General features: G+C 33.2%; 1 protein-coding gene across 4 annotated transcripts; it reads left to right on the forward strand.

The window, feature by feature from the left end:
- The first annotated feature begins 2791 nt into the window (after positions 1–2791).
- Positions 2792–22281, forward strand: LOC110997565. 4 transcript variants are annotated; one of them, XM_045634080.1, is made up of 25 exons: positions 2792–2917; positions 3068–3159; positions 3815–3932; positions 4114–4229; positions 5068–5187; positions 5861–5892; positions 7267–7393; positions 8461–8628; positions 8985–9246; positions 9534–9683; positions 11320–11448; positions 11870–12031; positions 12171–12276; positions 12617–12674; positions 13695–13778; positions 14391–14567; positions 15246–15476; positions 16142–16279; positions 17069–17220; positions 17823–18464; positions 19395–19428; positions 19567–19732; positions 20779–20959; positions 21068–21134; positions 21233–22281. In XM_045634080.1, the coding sequence occupies exons 2-24, from the start codon at positions 3094–3096 to the stop codon at positions 21126–21128; spliced, it is 3480 nt and encodes a 1159-aa protein (XP_045490036.1). In that variant the 5' UTR covers positions 2792–2917; positions 3068–3093; the 3' UTR covers positions 21129–21134; positions 21233–22281. The 4 variants fall into 4 exon arrangements, with proteins under 4 accessions (XP_045490036.1, XP_045490037.1, XP_022121485.2 ...); XM_045634081.1 differs by having other exon boundaries at positions 11335–11448; XM_022265793.2 differs by lacking the exon at positions 9534–9683.
- Positions 22282–22544: the final 263 nt, after the last annotated feature.

The raw sequence follows: 22544 nt of genomic DNA on the forward strand, positions 1-22544 counted from the left end.
AAAAAATAATGATGTCTTAAACATTTTTATTTTACTGTTTCTGTAATATTCTTAACTATTAGCAGGTACAGGTCATTCATATATGCATAAGGTATACACTATTTGTTTATTTTACCTGAATATTGTTACAGGTAACGCATATATGAGAGTGAACCACTAAAAAAGAATTACAAAAAATAAAACTATCAAATACATAATATAAAATTTTAATTCAACGCTTACTTAAACAGATTTTGCATTTACATATAAACTAGTAGCAAATCACTGATATAAACAAAAGTTAATTCACATAAATATGAACTTAAAATCAGCATCAAAATTAAATTTGTATCTAAGATGTTGGAGGACCAATATCAAATCAAAAGATGATCATGGGTTATGAATTCATAGCAGACTTAAGACTATATATATATATATATATACAGAGGTTTCTATTTTATAATCTTTGTGAATCCCTTTTTCATTCCAATGAGTATTCCAATTACCACTTTTAAAAAGTATTAATATACTATAAACAATCAACTTTAATGACTAACTTAAACTGGAATTGTTTATTACACATAAACAGAGATAATTCCAACTATTAGCAAATTACCAATAAAATCCAGACTTATATATAAATCTGCTTTCAAATTACTTAACATTAAAAATGTTGAAGCTAAACACCAAAGCTTAAATCAAACACTAATTTTAATGTTCACGCTAGTCTATTTTTTTTTAAATTTCTTGTTCATTCATTGGACTTTATCAACTGATAATCAATGTTCTTTTCACTCTTTATTTATCAATTCGCAGTAGTTACTATTTATATCTTTTCTTCAAAGCGGTACCAAAATATGTAGCTTCTTCATTTTGTAGATTAGTAGTGTACTCTAAAGTATGAGTACTCCTAATTATTATTGTATAGCGCAATTATGCAGGTTCAAAATATTTTATTTACTAAAACGTTAAATTTCTGAGATATAACGAAAATTGGTTCGACGCCTACATTCAAATTTCCATAATTAAGCACCGCTGACCGCACTAGAAAAGCAAGACTATCGAAACACTTTTAAAATGCTTTAATACCTCTGCACAAGAAAGGCTCTTCTAAAGTCTGTGGGAATTACAGAACTATAGAATTAATAATGACTTAAAGGTCTAGGTTACCAGGTCATAAAATTTAAAAAAAAATTGCATTAATATCGTAGACAGACTATGGTATAGACCAGGCATCCGCGTACAGCGTGTGAGATAGCGAATATTATAATCCAACTATTTACAACGGACACGAAGTGTGGCAACTATCTCACGTTAGTAACATGATTCGCAATTTAGTCGGGTTGCACTGAAAAATATGTTTGAAGTGTTGTTGTGTCGAAGTATTAATACATTGATGATTGCTTATTATTGACCAAAATACACATTCGAATGAATAATTCTTGCACAAAGTTACTGAGTCGTAACAAAATAAGCTACTTACCGATGAAAGGTTTTGTTTGGTTCTTTTCGTTCACTATAGCTTTTACAGCCAATTATGCATCAGTTCCCCATGACTTACAGTTTTGTTGAACAATTGTTTACCACCAAGGGCTCGGTGGTAAACAATTAAAACCCGATACGCAAATAGAGACAGAAAAACTGATACTCTGTTTCGCTCACACTTAAGTAGTTCACGTTAATGTCTTCTCTCTTTAGTTATTGTTATTTTAGAAGCTTATCTAGTCCTATACTCTGTCTACGTCGTGACCTTAGCGTGAGCATAAGTAATGACGTCATTAATGACGTTTTCGCCGCAACCACAACGATCACGGTGGCCATGTGGAACGCCTGAATGAGTATTTTAGGCGTTGTGAACGCTTAGTGGAACGCACCCAATGACTACCTTAGCCGACAGATACCTGGGGGTCTAGTCAAGACAGCGTAACAGTAGTGTATGTAGGAAGTCGAAAACTAAATTTGTATGAAAATGACAGCTAGTGTCGACAGTTGGTACCAACTACAGCTGAGGAGTAGGCAGACTTCGTTTAAGGCAACCGAAAAGAACGCTTGAACAAATCCTTAACATTCGCCAAGTCATCGAAAAGAGTAGGGAATTCAACACCCCCGTGATCTTATAGTATTTTGACTATACAAAAGCCTTTGACTATGTATAATGGGATAAACTATGGAAGGTTCTACTAGAGATGGGAGTTACTGAACACCTCGTAGCTTTAATACAGAATTTGTACATCGAAAACCGTTCCTTCATCAGGATGGGCACTGAATACTCCAAAATGTTCCAGTTGTGACGTGTCATGGCATCCTTAGCCATACTGATTCGCCTTTTTATTTATAGAACTTGGAGAAACTGATCGTGGTTTGTAACACAGAAGGCAAAAGATCACGTGGCCGTTCACCAACCAGATGGACCGATCAAGTGAAAGACTCATCGTCTTCAAGGCTAAACAGTGTCATAAGAGAAGCGCTGGACAGAAACTGGTGGAAGCAGATAGTCCGCTCTAGATGCTTCGTTGCTGACCACGACGCTCAGACATGAGCTGCCGACTAAAGAGAGAGACAGAGTGAACTTAGCCAAACCAATACATATAAGTGTGTTTCATCCTCCCGCCCACCGCCACTCATTGTTTTAATAAAAGATTTAACATCCTACAAACCTATTTATAATTAAATAAAAATACAATTCAAATAATTTAAATGACGAAATTTAGTGACGTGAAGTGTTGTGAGTCCAAAGTACTGAACATTTTCCAAATAAGTTATGACTTAAAGGTCTATGTTACCAGGTCATAAAATAAAATAAAACAATTTTGTTTCCGGCAGTAATTGACAGAACTGTATTGTCAGTTGTAATGGTTCCCTCCGATGACTTAAGTTTTTCTACTTGCCATTTTAAGCTGTCGTCCTGAGAAGAGGTTCTAATTGCTGATCTTTATTGGTTAGTATTAGGGCAAATTAATTTTCGATTTTCATTTCAAACATTATTTATTTAATTCAAACCCTTTCTCTGTTAATATAATTTTTCATTGATTTCCAAAGCAACGTGGTTGCATTGTTAGACTAGTCTCCATTTTGTTTTTTGTTGCAGGCTAAATTTTCTCATCTGATAGCAAAATGTTAATTATAGTGAAAATAAGAAGGTTACAAGGAAAGGATGAAGAAATTAATATTGATAATGCGGTACGTGCGTAACATAAGTTAAACTGCATCAAAGTTCTAAAATATATTTTCATATTTCAGAAAAATGGAAGGTAGTATGGAATACTACCGCCTTCCATTCCTCATTAAATATGGTGCATAATTACCATATTTATTGAGAAATCAGTGTCTTTTTTGTTAATTAGTAATATGGTTTAGCTACTAGTGGAATATAATTTGGAAATGACTATCCCTGGCGGAATTCTAATGACCATCTTATTTTTTTCTTTGTATAGAAGATCAATGTTTTACCCACCTGACAAAGATCACAATTCTCAAAAATTTTGTCATATTTTTCATTTTAACTGTGGATTTCATTGTTGACGGCCTATACTATTTTAGTAAAACAGTATAAATTTGCTAAAATAGTAATAAATCTGTAAAATTTTACCTAAAATTAAAATAGGTCTGGGTTTAAAGTATTTTTTGTTTCCTTTATAGAGATTTTGTCTTGTAATTGGACCATGTAATGTAAATTATATACATGAAAGACTCTGTTACTACCTATACAGTGTACACACTTAACCACCATCATAAAATATTTATTGATTTTATGATGGAGTTTATTTACTTGTGTTAACTAGATAGATGTTGCAAATTAGGTTGGTGTATTTTAAATACAATTTTACATTTACAGTGCACAATATCAGAATTAAAACAGACTCTTCATCAGCGATTGGGCATTGATCCCTCACAACAACGGCTAATTTTTTGTGGACATGTTCTGGATGATATCAGAACAATTTCTGATTGCAGTAAGTAACTTATTTTATATATATGTATTTGAATAAGTATGTAAATACAAGCTAAGTTCACAGTTTATAGTTGGAGTACATATCCAAATACATATTAAATTGTAATAACCTTAACTTTATTAGAGGTAGATTGCACATAGTTATGTGCTAAATAATTTAATTTATCATATTTTTTTTCCAGACATTGGTGATAACCAAGTGGTGCATATGGTTACTAGTTCACCACCATTCCCTGCAAGAAGTCAACAAGAACCTGATCTCTCCGAAACTGAAAATGCTTCTGGTCCACCAACAGTTGTAAGTTTTCTGTTATGATTCTAAATACTAGCTTTGCGCTGCATACTTGATATGATTCACAGTCTCTCTTAATACTTGAACAATCCAAATATTTGTATCTACATCATCATGTTGGTTCTCTTGTAGAAAGATACATTACATAACTGATATTCATTCAGAGAACATTGTTATAGTGTACAACTAATCATAATATTATTTTGTCTCTTGTGGCCTTGCGTGCGTCTAGACTCGCTGCGATTACTACTACTTGCACAATAATTGATTTTTTATTAATCACAAATGATTTTTTAACTATTTGTGCTAGTATGGGAATAATATAGAAAATGCTTGCGTTAGATATCAGTATAAGAAAGAACAGGATTCTCCTTATTTCATCTGTCCTATATCATTTTATTTAATGTGCATATACTTGTAAAATTTTTGATTTTTTCCTTGGAATAAACAAAGTTGAATAGTATACAGCTAAGCGATTCATATTTTATGGTATCAAAATTTAATAAACAAAATGTTATCATAATAATAATATACATTTTTACAAATGTGTGTTTTTAACATAATTTATGTTTTGAAGACTTATTTTAATACTATTACTACTTTAATGCATTTATACACTTTAATACATGCAAGTGTACTATAGTGTAGGTTTTTTAATGAGTTGTTGTCTATATAAATAGAAAATAAGATCTTATAAGCTGGCTTTAGTAAATAAATATTAACTGTTAGTTATAACTTACTTAGAATTTAGACCTCACTTATTAAATATCATTTTATTATAAATAGAACTATTATAAATGACAATTGACATCTTAAAATTTACAATTTTTTTTTGTATATCTAGGGCCAATCAAGTTTTGTTTTCGTATCACATGAAGATCAAGGGTCTACGTCACCTACTGCAATACGCTTGAGGATTTTGCACACTGTGGTCTCTGAATTAAGGACAAGAATACTGGAACTAGTAAGTGTTTGTGTCAATCTTGTGTTAGTATCCTATGTGTCAATACATCCTTATTACGCAACAACATTGAAATATACATAAAAATGTAATACACATTTCTCCCTCGGTCACTAATGTTTTAAATAAATCTACCATTTACATTCACATTGTTCAATAGCATGAATTGCTATGCTTTTATTTTTTAATACTATGATTGTGTTGTGTGGTTATAGTAAGCAGTATTGGGAAAAATCACTCTGGCTATTGAAGTATGACACAGGAAGCAATTATTTTTATTTTATTCAATATAAATCTAGTGATACTTGTAAATGAATATTTCAGTTAATGATGGGGTTTATGTTGTTTACCTTATATTTTGTAACAATTTTAATATAATTTGAAATAGATATCAGAGTGATAATAAAGCTTATTAATAGTAATTTAAAAGTAAAAATAAGATATACTTAATCATACTAGTTACAGATGCTATTTTGCCAATGATAATATGTATGTGTTATGTGACCAATACACAATATAGTAGGGGAATTAACCAAAATAATATATAAAAAAAAAACTGAAATTTTGGGGTTGTTATCTATAAAAATACTTTTTGTATAATGGCAATGAAAATAAAGTAAAGTTTTAAATAAAAGAATTAGTATTTATTATTAACACATTAATATTCTACTTTCAGGACTCGGGTGCAGATGTTGAGAGTAGTCGACAGTAAGTAAACATTTCCTTTAAGTTTAAAAAATTCTTTGCAAACTTTCAATATTACATTTATTTATTTAAACTTGTAAGGGGTTATGGGTATTGTGACATTACTATATGTAAGCCCACTGTGGAATTTTGATGTCTTTCTTTACTAACTTATTATATTATTATACTAGCCGGCCCCGCCCGCTTCGCTGGTCGAATTTTCAAAGGAAATAAAGTAAATTTTATTCATATTTTTTTTTATTCATTTTTTGTTAATTTTTATTTTTTTTTCTGAAATTTACAATATTTTTTAAAAAAGAGTCAAATTAACTTAAAATAAAAATTATTGATATAATAAATTATTATTATTATACTAAAAATAAATGTTGATGAACAACAAAACAAAGAATAAATGGAAAAATTATCCAATAGAAATGGTCCGATTCATGGAGAAATGAGTATTAATCTTCCTCCATCTCACATTCGACGACTCGTCGCTCGTAAGTTGAGTTTGCCGGGACGTAAAACATACTCGTTAACACGTTAACATAACGGAGTTGAAACTGAAAACTCGAAATTCAAACGGCGAGTAATTTAAGTTAAGTAATAAATAATAATAAAAAAAAAGTAATAAGTTCCAGGCGGAACACAGTGACATGAGAAACCACAGAGAAAACTCACGCCAGTACAATCGGTGATAGGCAAATTTTCATTAATCACTAAAATTCTTCCTACCAAATTTGGAATTTATAGGAGCTATAGTTTAAAAACGGGAATTGTTCATTGTTAACGCCCCCGCAATCCCCTTGGGGGGATGAATTTCTTAAAATCCGTTTTTAGTTGACCTCTACATAACGAAAGTAATATTCCTACCAATTTTCACATTTCTAAGTCCTATAGTTCCCGAGATTTCGTGATGAGTAACTATAGAAATTGGAATTCTTAGCTGAATGTAAAAGAACATTATCCGTTTAGTAAACTCCGTTGCCATGGAAGCAAAAGAATCAAGAGAAAACGCTTGCAATTAACGAGATAAATGTTCATAAAAGTAAAACAGCAATAAAAAAATGAAGAAACGTTAGAATTCGAAAAATAAATAGCCATAAACATTTCGCATCGAATAGTGGTAGTTTCATGTCGATACGATCAGTGGTTTAGGCGTGATTGAGCCTCAAACGAAGACCATTTTCATTATATATAATATATAGATAAAGTCTCTTTCAATAATTATCAGTTTTCTAGTCTTGAAACAAGAATTGTGTTGTGCTAATAAGCACTTTTCACTATAAAACTGATGATTCAATATGCATTGGTCCAATGTCTTGTGTGGTATAATAATATCGCCCTTGATTTGTTTTTATAAGTTAGCAATTTTTAACTATATATGTTTGTGTTTAGGGCTGTGGAGGACAACCCTGTGGCCGAATTCGCCCGACTGATTGAAGAAATCCATAGGCTGGATAGACTTTTCGAAACACATCGTGAAAATTATATAGGCATCATTAATGAAATTCGCGACACCAATGTAAGTATTTAATTGATAAAAAGTGTGGTGTTGAAGTTGAATTAAATTATCTGAAAAATAAATTGATTTATCTCTGAAGTATCATAAAATTATATTACTATTTCTGCACTGTATAATAAGGTATTGGATATCCTTGTTTTGTATGACAGATCCTTCATCTTGATTGTATCAAGAATCTATTAAAATCACGTCACAGATAATATATAAAAAATTGTATACATTTGATTCATTAACTAAATGTTAACAAATACTAAGACTAGTCTATTACTATTGTATTACACTAAACATATTACCCTCTTAATTATAAAGTTATATATCATTGAAGCAGTTATGACTGTAAAAAAGCGTACAAAATTATTCAAAATATTCAAAAAAGCTAGCCTAGTACCTGCATGCTGCTACAATGTATGCAAAAAATTGGCTATTAAACTATTTAATCACATTCCTAGAAGTGAAATATCACTGGCATGCAATTTTTTAAAAGGCAGTGTGCCTTTTAGCATCATTATTATTTTACTTATTTTTATTTTGAGTGAATTCACATATTGCGATATTGTGTATATTATATTATGTGTCAAATTTTTATGTACATTATTATATTTAATGAAATGTTTATCTACATTGTCGTATTGGCATGAGCTGTAAAGATAATGTGTGTATTTCTGAAATAAATAAATTTATAGTATTAAGATGATTAGTTTAACACCAATTCTTAATAACTTAACTTATTTTTGTTCTTATTATATGACATTGATCTATGTAATTGTACCACTATCTATAAACTATTTATAAAATCTGGGTAAGATTCAGAAACAACTGTCTCTGTAAAATGGATTTTGACATAAATAAAGAGTGTCATCTTCAGTAACATCTATCGCTTCTGAATGTAACTGTAAATGTTCCAACTGTACTAATTGCCCCGTTTTAACAGTTTTTAAAGTTCAAAGTTTTTCATCACATAGTAAATGTTGAAGCTGTGAAACAGTACTTAATAAATTATATTATATTTTAATTGATATTAAAATACTTTTAAATTTGTGTATTTTATTATAAAAAAATTTTTATAGGGGTCCCGCGATGAAAGAAGCATCCAGGCGAGAATGCGCTACTCGGAGCAGATCAATGGAGTCTTTCATAGTTTTGCGCACGCATTTCATCTGATAAGTGATATTGCAATGCTGGAATCACCTAATGGTACACAGCTGGCTTCAGAAGCGTTTTTACGTTACAACAGGGTGAACACACTTATTTATTTATTCACTTGCGTAGTAATAAATGTAACCCCTAAAACTTATAAAGCAGGCTCATCTTTCATATTTATCTCTAACCGACTTTAAAAAAAGAAAAGTTTACAATTCTATTTCATTTTTTATACACAAGTAGGTATGTGATCTGTGACTGATACAATTTGGTTTTAGCGACCTTCACTCAATTTGAAGAAGCATATTCTATTTTTACAAAGAAAAAGTAATAATATCATGATTAAAAGATTTAATATAAAATAATCTTTTGTGTCTGCGCCTTAGATTTAGATCTCTTGTTAGATTAGTACTTTTTATATCTTTACTAAAAATTATATTTGTCAATACAGGACGAGACGGGTATCGTCGAAACGCATTCCGGTCGCATTGGGAACATGGACGGCAATAACGATCCGTTTAATGTGGAAATTGATCCTATCATGATCCAGTTACAAATAGAGACCAGCGAAACTACGATGGCTCAAAGGAATGCGGCCAATCCTCCCCCCGATGCTGATATGGATGATTTAAACCCCGATGAACTGATGCAGCAGGACGCGAACTTTTCCAACCCCCAAGAATACCTAAGAAGTCTCCAACAGAGGATGTTAAGTATGTATGCAATGGTGTTTGTGTGTTTATACTGGCTTTACATATAACGCTATGTGCTTTGCTCTTAGACATTAGCTTTTCAATTTGGCGCAATTTACTATGCTTTCACTTCCTCATATATTAATTTAGTTCACTCATTTTGAATGGTTAGTTCAACGGTCAAAATAAGTTATATTAAGTATTTGCCGATACCAAGATATTGTATTGTAAAACATTATATTTTTTCCTGGCCTTAATAGCCATAGTAATTTTACAAAAATGTAGAGTACGGTACGGTTTTGTTGTAGATATTGAACAGCATGTTGAACACGCAGCTAGGGAGTTAGAAATATATATTTATGACGAAGCCATTCCATATTTTTCCGTATCACCTACGAATAATATAAGTCGAGTTGGACGTGAAATAGAGAACGCCGAGGGTCGGCCTCATAATTCTGGTAAGAAGAGTTGGGCTTAAAATGGGCGCGCATGGTAATCAAATCGGGCGTGCATGGGTTTAGAAGGAACTGCAATTCTTTCAATTGTTGCAGTTTGTACGTAGGTAATATTAAATTAGGGTATGTAAAATGGCCGAGGCTAGCATTACTAACGCTGGGTATATTTTATTTTTGTATTGACTTTAGATATTTAGTTTTATTTGTATTACTTTAATTATGTTACTTATTTCCATGAAACAAGTGCTTTCTGTCGGCTAATATTAATGATAGGAAGATACATATATATTATTTATATACATACAGTTTTAGAACTATGTTTAAGGTTCATATGTCTATTGTTTTATCATGTCCTACGTTTGGGGGTACCACAATGAAATGATATTAGATTTTAAGATTAAAAATTGGATTTATATCTAGGTTACTCCTGATACAAACGGTCAATATTTTGTTCTGTCATTACCGATATCAGCAACATTGAGGCAGAGATATCAATTTTATTAATTTTACGATCCCGTTCCAATACGACACAGATTGAGCAGTGGTGGCCTAGTGGCTTCAGCGTGCGACTCTTACCTGAGGTCGTAGGTTCGATCGCCGGCTTTGGAACAATGGATTTTTTTTCTATGTACGCATTTAACATCTCCTCAAACGGTGAAGGAAAAGATCGTGAGGAAACCGAAATCTCTTAGACCCAAAAAGTCGACGACATGTGTCAGGCACTGGAGGCTGTTCAATGAGTATGAGCTACTTGCCTATTAGATTTAAAAATGATCATGAAACAGATTCAGAAATCTGAGGCCAGGATCTAAAGAGGTTGTAGGGCCACTCATTTTTTTTCCAATACGACTCAAACATATGGGTTACTCTCATAAAAAGAGAATATATATATATATATATATATATACAATGATATATTTTACATTATTATATTTAACGATTGACTCTGTCTTCTTGTATATTTTTTTCATTTTAAAGAGATTGTATCGCATTACTATTATTTATTGAACACCTCTAATAATTATTATATTTATTAGTATAATATTTGAAGCATGTACGAAAACATTTTTTTACTAACAGTAGTAGTACATTAGCTGTGGACTCTCACCTGGGTTTATGATTTAGTGTTAAATATGTAATGGGACAGGGTGGGCCTAGCCGTTTCAGCGTACAAATCTAAGGTAGATTAGTAGAAGATTGGTAATTGATTTCAGTTTTGTAGTGCAAGTAGTGTAAGTAGTGTCCAATTATTGTTTAGTGGCTCTGTTTAGTAAATTCAGTTGTCATAATATTATAGTTTCCAGGTACGTTGCGAGTGACTGGTGAAGGGAGGGCGCACGCGACGTCACTACTCGCAGTTCACTCGAAAAAAAAACCCTTCTATAACTTTACTTCGCAGCCAACTTATCACCTGCCCTGCAGTCGTCGTCCATATTTTTTAACTCCTAATCACAAAATACAGCGTCAGGCACAGATGACCCACCTGGTCTCCCTCTTGCCTATAGAACGAACAACAGATCATAACAGGGGATTAATATTCTCTTCGTCCAGTGTTTTACAGATGTTTTGTAATAAATGTTAAATTTTTAATTTATTCAATAGTTAAATTACATGCGGTACATGGAGTATTTATTTACAGACGTTATGCAACCAGGTTTGAGGAGCACTGCTGCTGCCCTGGACTTCGGAATGGAGGTGGATGATTCGCCATTAGGCAACGCTAATTTTCAGGAATTTCTTGGAAATTCACCCAATTTGGCAGAAAACAGTAAGTTCTATTCATTAAATACCAACCCTTTAATTGCTTCTTTGTAAGTAAAAATTTAAAAAATATGATGAATAATTTAATTTATTTAATTACACTTCGTTAAATTGATACAAAATCAAACAACATAATACATAAAAATTATAAGGAATGCAACGGGCGGGTTTATCTAACTAACAGCTAACAAACGATCTTCCAGACTATACCTGGAAGATCGTTTGTTAGCGAAAGGGAACAATCATAGAAAATAAATATGATGGCTAAAGTGTAAGAAGTGCATTAAAAATTATAGCCAAACTTAATATTTTAAAAATAAATCAAAAAGAAATCAAAAAACTATTTTACTAAGATAAGGTGTTGTTTTTCTGTATGGAGATGTTTAAATAAAACTATATATTTACAATAGTTTAATTTCTATTTACAGCGGAAACGCCTGGTAGTGTGCCAACGGATTTAATTCAGCAAATCCTATCTTCGGTTTTAAGAAACGAAGTACAAGATGCTCACTGGCCTAATCCCGATCAGAATGCGACCCCTCCGGCTCCGAATCCAGAAAATGATCAAACGCCAAGACGGACAGTTGAAGGTATTTAAATATTGAAAAATAAATAAAACTATAGATTTAATACGACCGTTAACATTGTACCGATTATATGCAGGCTACGCACTCGAGAGCGTTCAGTTATGTGACATCAGATGGTTATATAAATTTTTTTAAATTTTAGATTCACCTGGTCATGAAGCAAGGCGCGATTTGTTCTCAAACATCGTATATGATCAGGCGATGCCTTGTGAAAGTAGACACATCCCACGCGCCCTGCATCTGAGAAGGTAGGTGTTTTATACATTACTAGAAAACTAAATCACACTAAATTACAGTAATATTCTATACTCTACTACCTAAAAATCTAATCTAGTGATGTTCTATATTATATATAAAGGCTAGAAATGTAGTTCGCATTCTCAAATCCTTGATTGGCTATTTGACAAAATTTTAAAAATTCTAGAAGTACTAGTAGTGGACTTTTATCTATACCATTTTTTTCTGCTGAGAACCCGCCAAAACGCTTGGCAAGATGGCGTTCTGTGAAATATTATGTTTGTAAATATTTACCACTTAGTTATTTATATATACGCATAATTAATTGAATATTTGTTTTTTTTTTTCAAGTGGGAACAGTTCAGCTGAACCTCTGCAGCATAATGATTCGGTGTCCACCCGGGCCTTTGTGAGTCACCTTCTATTATATGCTATATTTATATAGTTGCTTAGTGTGCCTGGTATACCGGGTTCGATTAGATATAAATAATAGGTTTAAATGGTTTTTAACATCCGGTATCTGTCGTAATATTTTTTATAACGTGTCTATGGAAATAAATAATAATTAAAATAAGTTTTAAAAATCTCTAAATATCTTGTGGAGAAGAGGTTTATTGACCAGTCCAGCTACTAACTGGCCGGAAGGCCCCGTGGCTAAAAGAACATTCCAAGCTTTGTGGAGGAGGGATGGTGTACTTTTCACCCTCCAGGGAGGTTCTGGATTAAAGGCTAAGTCCTTTTACATCCTTTGCGGCGGGATTAGTTACATCGCGTTTCAAAGTTTGATTTATAAGCTACAAACTTGAATTGTGATTTTCATGATATATATGTCGCAGCCAACTAGCTTAATTAGCCGTTCAATTAACAGTCTAGCCTTTTAAGTAAACGGCGCCGTTTAACTGGCACTGAAAGATCAGCCGTAGCGTTTGTTACAACATTTAATAAACTGGCTGGCTAATGCTTACGATAGAGGCTTTATCAGAAATATAAAATATGAAACATATGACAAAAATTATTTCTCATAAAATTAAATTACTTAGTCAAATTCACATTATTATTATCACTACACTCTTTCATAGTACTTGTTGTTTTCCATGAAACTTTAGAAAATACCATCAAAATTGTGGTTTGCCGATGCCATATTGACAGTATGAAGAGTTTCGTTTCAATTTGAGAGGCAGAAAGTGGAATTAAATTTTCATTAACAGTGAACAGGCCCTGTAAGTAATGAAATGTCATCAATACAATCATTTGCCTAGCTGTTTCATCAACTGGCTGAACACCTTTCAGGCCCTTAGTTAAACGGCTAGGCTATTAATTGAAGCTAGTTGCTGGTAGTTATGAAATCATTCTCCTATTTATTGGTTTCCTTAGCTTAGAAAATAAAAAAAAAGGTTAAAGAAATTAATTGGATAATATTTTTTTGTAGTTCACGATTCAGTCCCTGTACGACAGGTTGGAGAGGAACCCAAGATCGCCGGATAATTTGGTGATAGCATGCTTCTTGCTTCTGGTGAGTTAAATATTAAACATTTCATGATTATAATCGCATAGGAAAATTTGTGATTTTTTACAGATTATAAAATCTAATAATTGCAGCGTACACGCATATTATTAATATCGTAAAGCTCTTAGATCAATAAATCAATTAAAAGAGCGTTTATTAAAATGGCCCCATTGGGTTCAAGTGCATGGTATAATTTATTTAAAAGCACAGTTTTAATGTAACAATAATAATTAAATTCATTAAAATATTTTATTAAGTTAATGTTTACACCTGTTAGTGAGTAATATAATGCCAAAAACACGAATCTTTTACGTCATTAGAAAAATCTCTGAAAGCAATATAAATCTGTGCTACAATCTTTTTAGATGTGGACCTCAGATATCTCTTTCATGATTAATATCTAATAGGCAAGTAGGTGATCAGCCTCCTGTGCCCCGTCGACGTTTTTAGTCTAAGGCAATATTTTTTCATGATATAATCTCTTCGCCCTTCGAGAAAATGTTAAATGTGTACATAGAAAGAAAACATTTTGTGCATAGCCGCGGATCGACACTACGACCTCAGGGACCTATAATTACTGCTGTTGGTAGTAACTTAACAAATAAATTATAATTTCAGCGAGAGTCCTTGGTACCAACCGAGTCCCGCTACCTCGGCACAATGGAGGTGCTTCTAGTTGGTGATGTGGTGGTCAACTTCTTCAGGGGCCTTTTGCTAAACATAACCCAAGACCAATCGGTTATGAGAGTGACGGACATCATCATATCCAGACACACCCAATTTTTTAGACGCGTTGTAAGTGATTTTTCATTACTTTAAAAATAATAATAACCTATTCGCTACTCAACATCCATATTGTATATATTTAAATTCTCGTTTCCGATAAAATTTCAAAATTCATTTAGAATTATAAACCATTAGACAAGGCAAATTAAGTTTTGTTAGGGTCGCAAACCCATTTCCCTTATTTTTATAGACAGTCAGAATTTCTCATTCCGTAGAATTCTGACATGTCATATGTGTTTCTTCTAAAAAAATCTCCGCCGAAAAAGGGAACACACTAACCTAACCTAACCTATTTGAGGGCAATAAAATATGAAATGCTACATATTTTTTTAATGTTTACCTAAAAAAAGGTAATAATCTTTACTTGTGAGATTTTTACTGCTTGTGATAAACTAAAAATATCACTCGCCGATAAACCACTTTAAAATGTGAAGCATCGCACTTAATAAAATGTATCAATTCAGATATTCAGGCTCGATTGAAAAATCTGCCCGGCTAGGGTTTGCCATCTCTGACATGTCAAAAAATGATAGCTGTCAGACTTCTACGGAATTAAAAATCAGAGTATAGTTATAAGCTCATAGTTTAAACTATTAAAGTCAGGAGTTTTGAAACTAAACATCCTTTTTGTTATTGTGCAGTTATTTTTAAATAAATTTGATTTTAATTGAACAATTTTTGTTTTAGCCTCTCATGGTCGATGTGTGCCAGGGCATCAATATGACCGCCTCTATTCGTGCGGTATTGACTCATCACTTGCCCGCTATTTTTAATTTGATCTCCATAAGGGATCCGAACGAGTTTAGCAGAATCATGAGGTCCGTGGTGCCAGAGTTTTACCACGATATTTCTGTTGTCCTATTCCAGTGTGTTGAAGAAGCTTGCATGGCTTTGGAAACGGTTTACCGTGCGTATTTGGTAAGTTCTAGAATAAAAATACATACCTATATATCTATTTAAAAGTAAATCCAATAAAACACCATGTATTCAATAGTTTAACATTAACACAAGGTAGAGGGTGTGGTGGTATTATATAGACTACAAAAATCCTGTTTGGATATATTAAAAAAAACTTACTTAGCCTTTATATAAAATCTTTATTTTTACCGTGATTAGGGCGGGGATTTCTTAATCCAATGACGTCACTGACGGCGTTGCGTAGAGATCTGCCGCATTTACCAGGAGAGTGTTCAGAGGAGTTGTTCGGACGTCAAGGCAGAATACAAAATACCATCCGTATCACCTTGACGTCCGTCGTTCCACAACTGAGCGGTTCTTAAGGCAGTTTTTGCCGTGGACCACCACTATGTGAAACCAGCTGCCCACTTTCCGAACCAATTCGACTGACACTATCTTTTAAAAAAAAAGAGTAAAAAAAGAGGCACGTAACATCAGATGAGTCTCTTGCCTACTTGCCTGACGTAACAAAAAAATTGGATGACGTCACCCAACCAGAACTTGCTTATAGAGTGGCGTCTGACGGGATAGGTTTCATAAAGATAAAAACGAATATGTCAATATATATAATATACATAATATAATAAATAATGTCACTTGATTAATTAATGAAATGTTTTTGGCAGATCGATTGCGTTCGCACTATGGACGACACCAACAGGGACTTGCTGATGAATGTCGCATTTTATTGTATGTCTGTGGGAGTGTATCGTGCGAGTATGTCTTTGGACGAGCCTGCGAACTTCATCGTACCCCGCAACACGGTATTTTTTTTTAATGAAGATACGCCCTTTTAATATAGATGTACATTTTTGTGCGAAACCATTTATATATATTTTGATTCACATTGACAGATCATTTTAATAATAATGCTATTTTTTTTTTGCAAGAATATGCTACACAAATATCATGGTAGTACGATATAAACTTCGCATATTTTTCTTATAAGGTTTTTTACATAAAAGTTACATATTACATTATATTATGAGAGTCGGTTCTGACATCATTTTACCATATTATTTAAATATAAATAATTGATATCAATTACAATGTTTCACTCACTAGTTGATCTTTGAATGTTTTTGGAAAATTAGTGTAAACTTAAGATACGGTTATCAAAGTACTCAGGTTTTCTTATACCACACAGATTAGGAAATATTTCCCTAAAATTATTTCTTCTTGTTGTAATAGTCAATGTTTACACTCTGCTCTGATGAGAGTGATCTGTTTCCCGCCCCACTTCATCCCTGGTTACTTTCTTGTCCTCATTCCACAGCACTTAATATATCATTGATGGGAAGTGGGTTCCCTTGACAATGCCCTCTCCGACAGGGCTGAGCGCAAAAGTAGCATTAAAGATAATTGAAGTGGTTTCCTAAGGACTGGACTTAAGGTCCTTCAAGAAAAAATGTACCAATTCTTAAAAGGCCTGCAACCCACTAGGAAGCTCTCTGGTATTCAGTTCCACAAACGGCAGTATCACTTACATATGTTGAGGTTTTCAGTTTTCCCCCTGTTCTATAAAAAGAAAGTGCATTATTATTTTTTAACAGTTGGACTGTAACACTTGTTGGACCGATGAGCCACAACCATCCACATCACGGGCGACTGAAAGCAACGTGAACCTAGCCCGTGACATGTATTCTGGAAATTTGCCAAGAGCCCGCCCATCGTCGACTTCCAGGGTCCAAAGCATGAGAATAAGGTAATAATCCGAATTTGTGTGTGTATTTCTATGTATGTATTTTCAGGAATATTCAAATTAAATCATTTTTCCAATTAGACCACATAAAATGGCAGTTTTGATTGTTAAAAAAATATAAAGATGATTATAGTTGCCACTTCCAAGAGGTAGTTTCGTGTGGGAAGGGCAAGAAATCCCACATTTACTCTTTTAAAATAGAATTTACAATATTTGTATACATTAATAAATATGTGTGAAGACATTTGACTAACACTGCTAGTATTATCAACATAGGTGTAGCAGTTTTTGAGATTATCCACTTAAATCTTGTGAATGCTGTTGCCAGGAATTGTAATCCTATTTTTTGTAAGGTAGTTTTATTTAGCAATAAAATTGAAATAAGAGGTCATACTGACCCCGGCCCTCGAACGGACGCTATTGGAAGGCTTCTATTTACAATATGGGGTTTTAATTTAAATTGAGTTTAATTATTGTATTAGTTCTTATCCGGCTCGTAGGACCAAAATGTATGGTTCCCTGGGCTAGGCTAATATTATTAAATATAAGTACAAAGTGATCGTGATACTGGAAATTTTGATAAAGACCTCGTCGACGTGTTGTAGGTCAGTTATTCCGGTGGATGCAAATAGGCCAACCAGGAATACCAGCTCCGAGATGCCCAGGCCCCAACCCGGAACGAATTCCGCTAAGCCTCCAGTTACCGAAGCACCAGCTTCTACGGCCATGTCCGTGTCTGGACCAGATTCCACGTTTGTACCGGATTCAGCATGTTCAGCATCAACTTCTACGTCAGCGACAGCTCCTTCAGGATCAGATTCTATGTTTCTGACGCCAGCCCCCTCAGCATCGACTTCTACGTCAGCCCCCTCAGCATCGACTTCTACGTCAGCTCCCTCAGCATCGATTTCTACGTCAGCCCCCTCAGCATCGACTTCTACGTCAGCGTCAGCTCCTTCAGGACCAGATTCTATGTTTCTGACGCCAGCCCCCTCAGCATCAACTTCTGCGTCAGCGTCAACTCCTTTAGGACCCGATTCTATGCTTGCGACGCCAGCACCCTCAGCATCAACTTCATCAGAACCAGAGCCCAGGCCGTCAACTTCATCGGCACCAGTGCCCGGGCCATCATCTTCATCAGTACCAGTGCCCGGGCCATCATCTTCATCAGAACCAGTGCCCGGGCCATCAACTTCAGCTACTAATCGCACGCTACCTATGGCATTGGTGCAATTTGTATCTAGCAAGTAAGTATAATCAGAATTATTTATTGTCTTGGTTACCATTTCTTTTTTTACAATATGGCGGTATTTTACAAAACTTCTGTCTGCGTACTTCTAATTTATTCACGTCGGTAGTACATCTATGTTTTCGTAGTAAGCCTTAAAATTTTCGTTACAATTTAGTTTGTGGGTATAAAAAACAATTATACAAGTGCGTTCAATAAATAGTGCTTATACATACATACTCCTTGATAACAATTAATATATAAAATAATGAATAATGAACACTTACGAACGTCAACAAAGAAATACATTTGTTTCTAATTTAACATTTACTCAAGGGTGTAGAAAAGAAGAGGAGAACTTGCAATAAACTCTTCACTCATTTTAATCGCAAATTTTTTATATGGACCTGCAACCATTGCCACCATGTTCCACGGACTTACTCGTGGGAACAAAATGAAAGTAAATCCTGTCAGTATCTTTTGTTTTTTTTTAATAGAAGTCATTTGTTTGCGTAATGTGAACGTGTTTTTAAAATGATAAAAAAAAAATACGTATGTCATCACATCACACATCATGAAACATTACGATCTAGCATAACACTTAATACTAATTTAAGTGTGACCTAATTTACTATTAAAAACTTACTTAAAATAGCCAGTGAGATTTCTATAAATAGTTTTAGCTTTAAATAAAGATATACAAAGCAGTTTTAAGGACGAAAAATAAGTAACATGTAATTAAAGATCACCATCACCTACCTAAACAACCTTGTATATACTTGTCCCTAAATCCTGTAAATTTTGATAAGGCCTTTAATAATATTATCTTCACTAGGGTAGACCTAAGATTTTTCATTAGAAATTTGGAATTTGTGGCTAAATAAAAAGCTTAAATCTTTTACCCATTACTCGATGAAACTGAATACTTCAAATTACTTTTGTCTTTCAGCATGCTAGGAGATACGCCAGCCTATACCTTAGTGGTAAGTTTTTATTATTTATTACTACTTAGTTAAAATATACCACTTTAATTTATATAAAAATATAACGTAAGAGTTAGTTATAAAAAAATAGATTTTATTCGTACTAAATTAGATTTCATAATTTTGAATATTATTCAGAACGAATCCAATGTTGACTGGTGGACTTTAGAGGATGATCAGCTGATAGCGAGAGATGAAGAGAGCGAATCCGGCCGTGAATCCCCTTCTAGTGACGCCTATCATGTCGGAAATTCTCAGCACAACCAGGAAATTCTACCTACAGAGCTCGATGCGTTCGCAGAGTGTAAGAAGTTTTTATTTAAAATTTACTTTAAAATATTGGTCGTGTCATTTGTCATTTAAAGTTAAGACTTCATTTGAAGGGCTCATAAAGCGTGTGAGTTATTTTTGAAATTGTTTACTCCAGTACAATCTATTTCTTGATTGATTTTGAACTATCCAAGTTTCATCTAGGTCGGTTAAGTAATTGAAGATTGTATGTATATAAGTTACTACTTACTAGTGGATCTGGAGCGGAGTATGCTTGTCGTATAAACAAAAATCAAATAATGTTAATAACTATTCTCGACTACTATTGGAGACAAAAAATGCATCATAATCTATCCAGCCGTTTGGGTAAAATAACCTAGATACCGACTGCAGCGCCGCCTGCCAATAAACCAATTGGGGCGTCAACCCAAATCGGTCCAGCCGTTTAAGAGCATTTCAGTAATATATACACGTACAGTAGAATTATATATAATATAATATAATTATATATATTTTATAAGGATGAGTTATAATTATTAATGAAAGTTATTCAACTCTACATATTTTTTAAATAGTTGATTATTTTCCTTGATTTTTGTAGGGTCCAGTTTTATGCTAGTAGCCTCATGTTTTGACCGAGTACAAAATAAATTCACTCGCTACCTGTATCCCTTGTATCCGCTTACGTACCCGACCCTGTTTGTTCTGGACATGGTGGGTTACGACCAGCTACGCCTCAGAAGAGAGCTAGCTGTGTCAGTGTATTTATTTAAGATACTTACGGGTCGAGTCTGAATCTGATATAATGGAGAGACTGGGTCTACGGGTACCAAGTAGAAACCTGAGACTTACGTCTAAACTTTTGGATGTACCGCGCGCACATTCCAACTTGGTTAGCAAAGCGCCGCTCGCGAGCAATACAAATAATTTACAAATTTCTATTGAGGTAGACTTATTTGTTTGTACACTGGTTGAGTACACAAAACTTGCTTGCTATGCATTGCAGGATAATAAGTAGTTACTGTTAAGATAGAATACTGTAGTGGAATAAATAAATAACTAAACCAAATTTGATTTTAGATGTTTTTAATGAGCTCGGCGAAACCACAGTGGTCAATGACCATTTGCGCAGCATGTTCCTGTCGTTCATCTGCCGCAGTGTTTTGGAGCGCATTGAGCAGTCACCAGACTATGACCACATCAAATTCCTCGCTACGAGACTACTCACTGATGACACTATTTCGCCAGAAGACAGACGTAGGTAAGAAATCATCAAAAAAAAAATTGTTTAGTTTAAAATTAACTTTTATTTAATGTATTAAGCAACTTTTTAGAATACAAAAATGTATTGATTTATTTATTTCAATAGGTATGAAAAAGAATTGCGCCGTCGCTGGAAAAAAATGCGATCCTTCGATAGGAATAAATAGACATAGGTATGTTTGTCAATCGTTTTGCTTTCTCTTATTAATTTTTAATAAAATGTGTATAGAAATAATTTCCGCGAGGTGTATATCACTTATTTCTCTTTCAGATCCGATACCGTCCTAGTTAATCAATTTGTTCGAGACTTATTTCTTCTTTAGAGGCTGTTTAAAACTATCAATTTCCATGTATAGTTAATGGCCTCTATCATAGCTTTTTTAAAAACAGCCGTTGTGCAGGTACACTGAAAAGAGCTGTTTAATTAGTTTAAGTATAGTTCAGTGTTTGAGGCCAATTTAGGATAGTATTTATAAAATAAATTGTATCTAAAGATGTATTCTTATCTCTATGTCAGCCTAAACGCGCCTAATACTCGCGAAGGCTGCAAGTTAGCATTTAACAAAGGTAGAATGGAATTATTTTCCAGCTCTTGGAGATGGAATAGTCTTTGAATGCTTACGTTTCCATTTTGTTTTTTTTTTTAAACAAAATGAATTTCTTATTTTTTTTTTGTATGATAAGTTTCGATACACAGAAAGCAGAGACGCTGTGTAACCTCACGGGTATGATTGTGCATGCGTTTTTTAAATTATCTAGTCTGTGAGCAGTGTAAATTTGATGTCGCTTTGAATGTGACAAGATAATGTCGTAAATTAAACTAATGGATATATTATGTTATAAGCTTTTCACCATAGTTTACAGCTCCTATTGGTTGAAAATATTTGTGTCTACTTATCATGTATCAACAAATATGATTTTGTATTATATGGATGGATCTATGTCGCTTTTACGATTGTGATTTTTATATTATTCAATATTACATTAAAGTACAATGATTTTTACATTTTTTACTACTGATTTAATGAATTAATATTGAATACTTATGTAATAAAAAAATCTTTCATTACTAACTACTATATACTACATTAAAGATAGTATATCAAACTTTGTTTCTGTTTATTTGAGCGACATAGAATCATACTTAACACGCCCATGTGGCTCCTTTAATTAAATTTCGATAGTTTGTCAGTTTTTTATGCGTTCCAAGTTGTTTTATGATTAAGTTTGTAAAATTTTTACCAGCATGTTTGGTATTTCAAATGATTTTGTTATTCGGTCCTGTAAACACTGAAAATTTAAATAAATGTTTATATATGAGCATGTTTTATTTCTTTGTCTAATACATAAATATATAAACAGGTAGTTAATACAATAAGGCTTTTTCGATTATCTGCTATCTGAATACCATATGCATTCTACTTCTTGGAGTAATTTCACATAGAAGCAGCTGAAAGCTTCATGACATATAAAAATTATTTATTAGTAATCATAACAAACATACAGTTTTACAGAATTCTAATGAATAAATTAAACATATTGCGAGTATTAAATATATAACCTCTACACAGTATCCTGATGTC

The sequence above is a fragment of the Pieris rapae genome, chromosome Z (genome assembly GCF_905147795.1).
Source record: "Pieris rapae chromosome Z, ilPieRapa1.1, whole genome shotgun sequence".
NCBI lineage: Eukaryota > Metazoa > Arthropoda > Insecta > Lepidoptera > Pieridae > Pieris > Pieris rapae.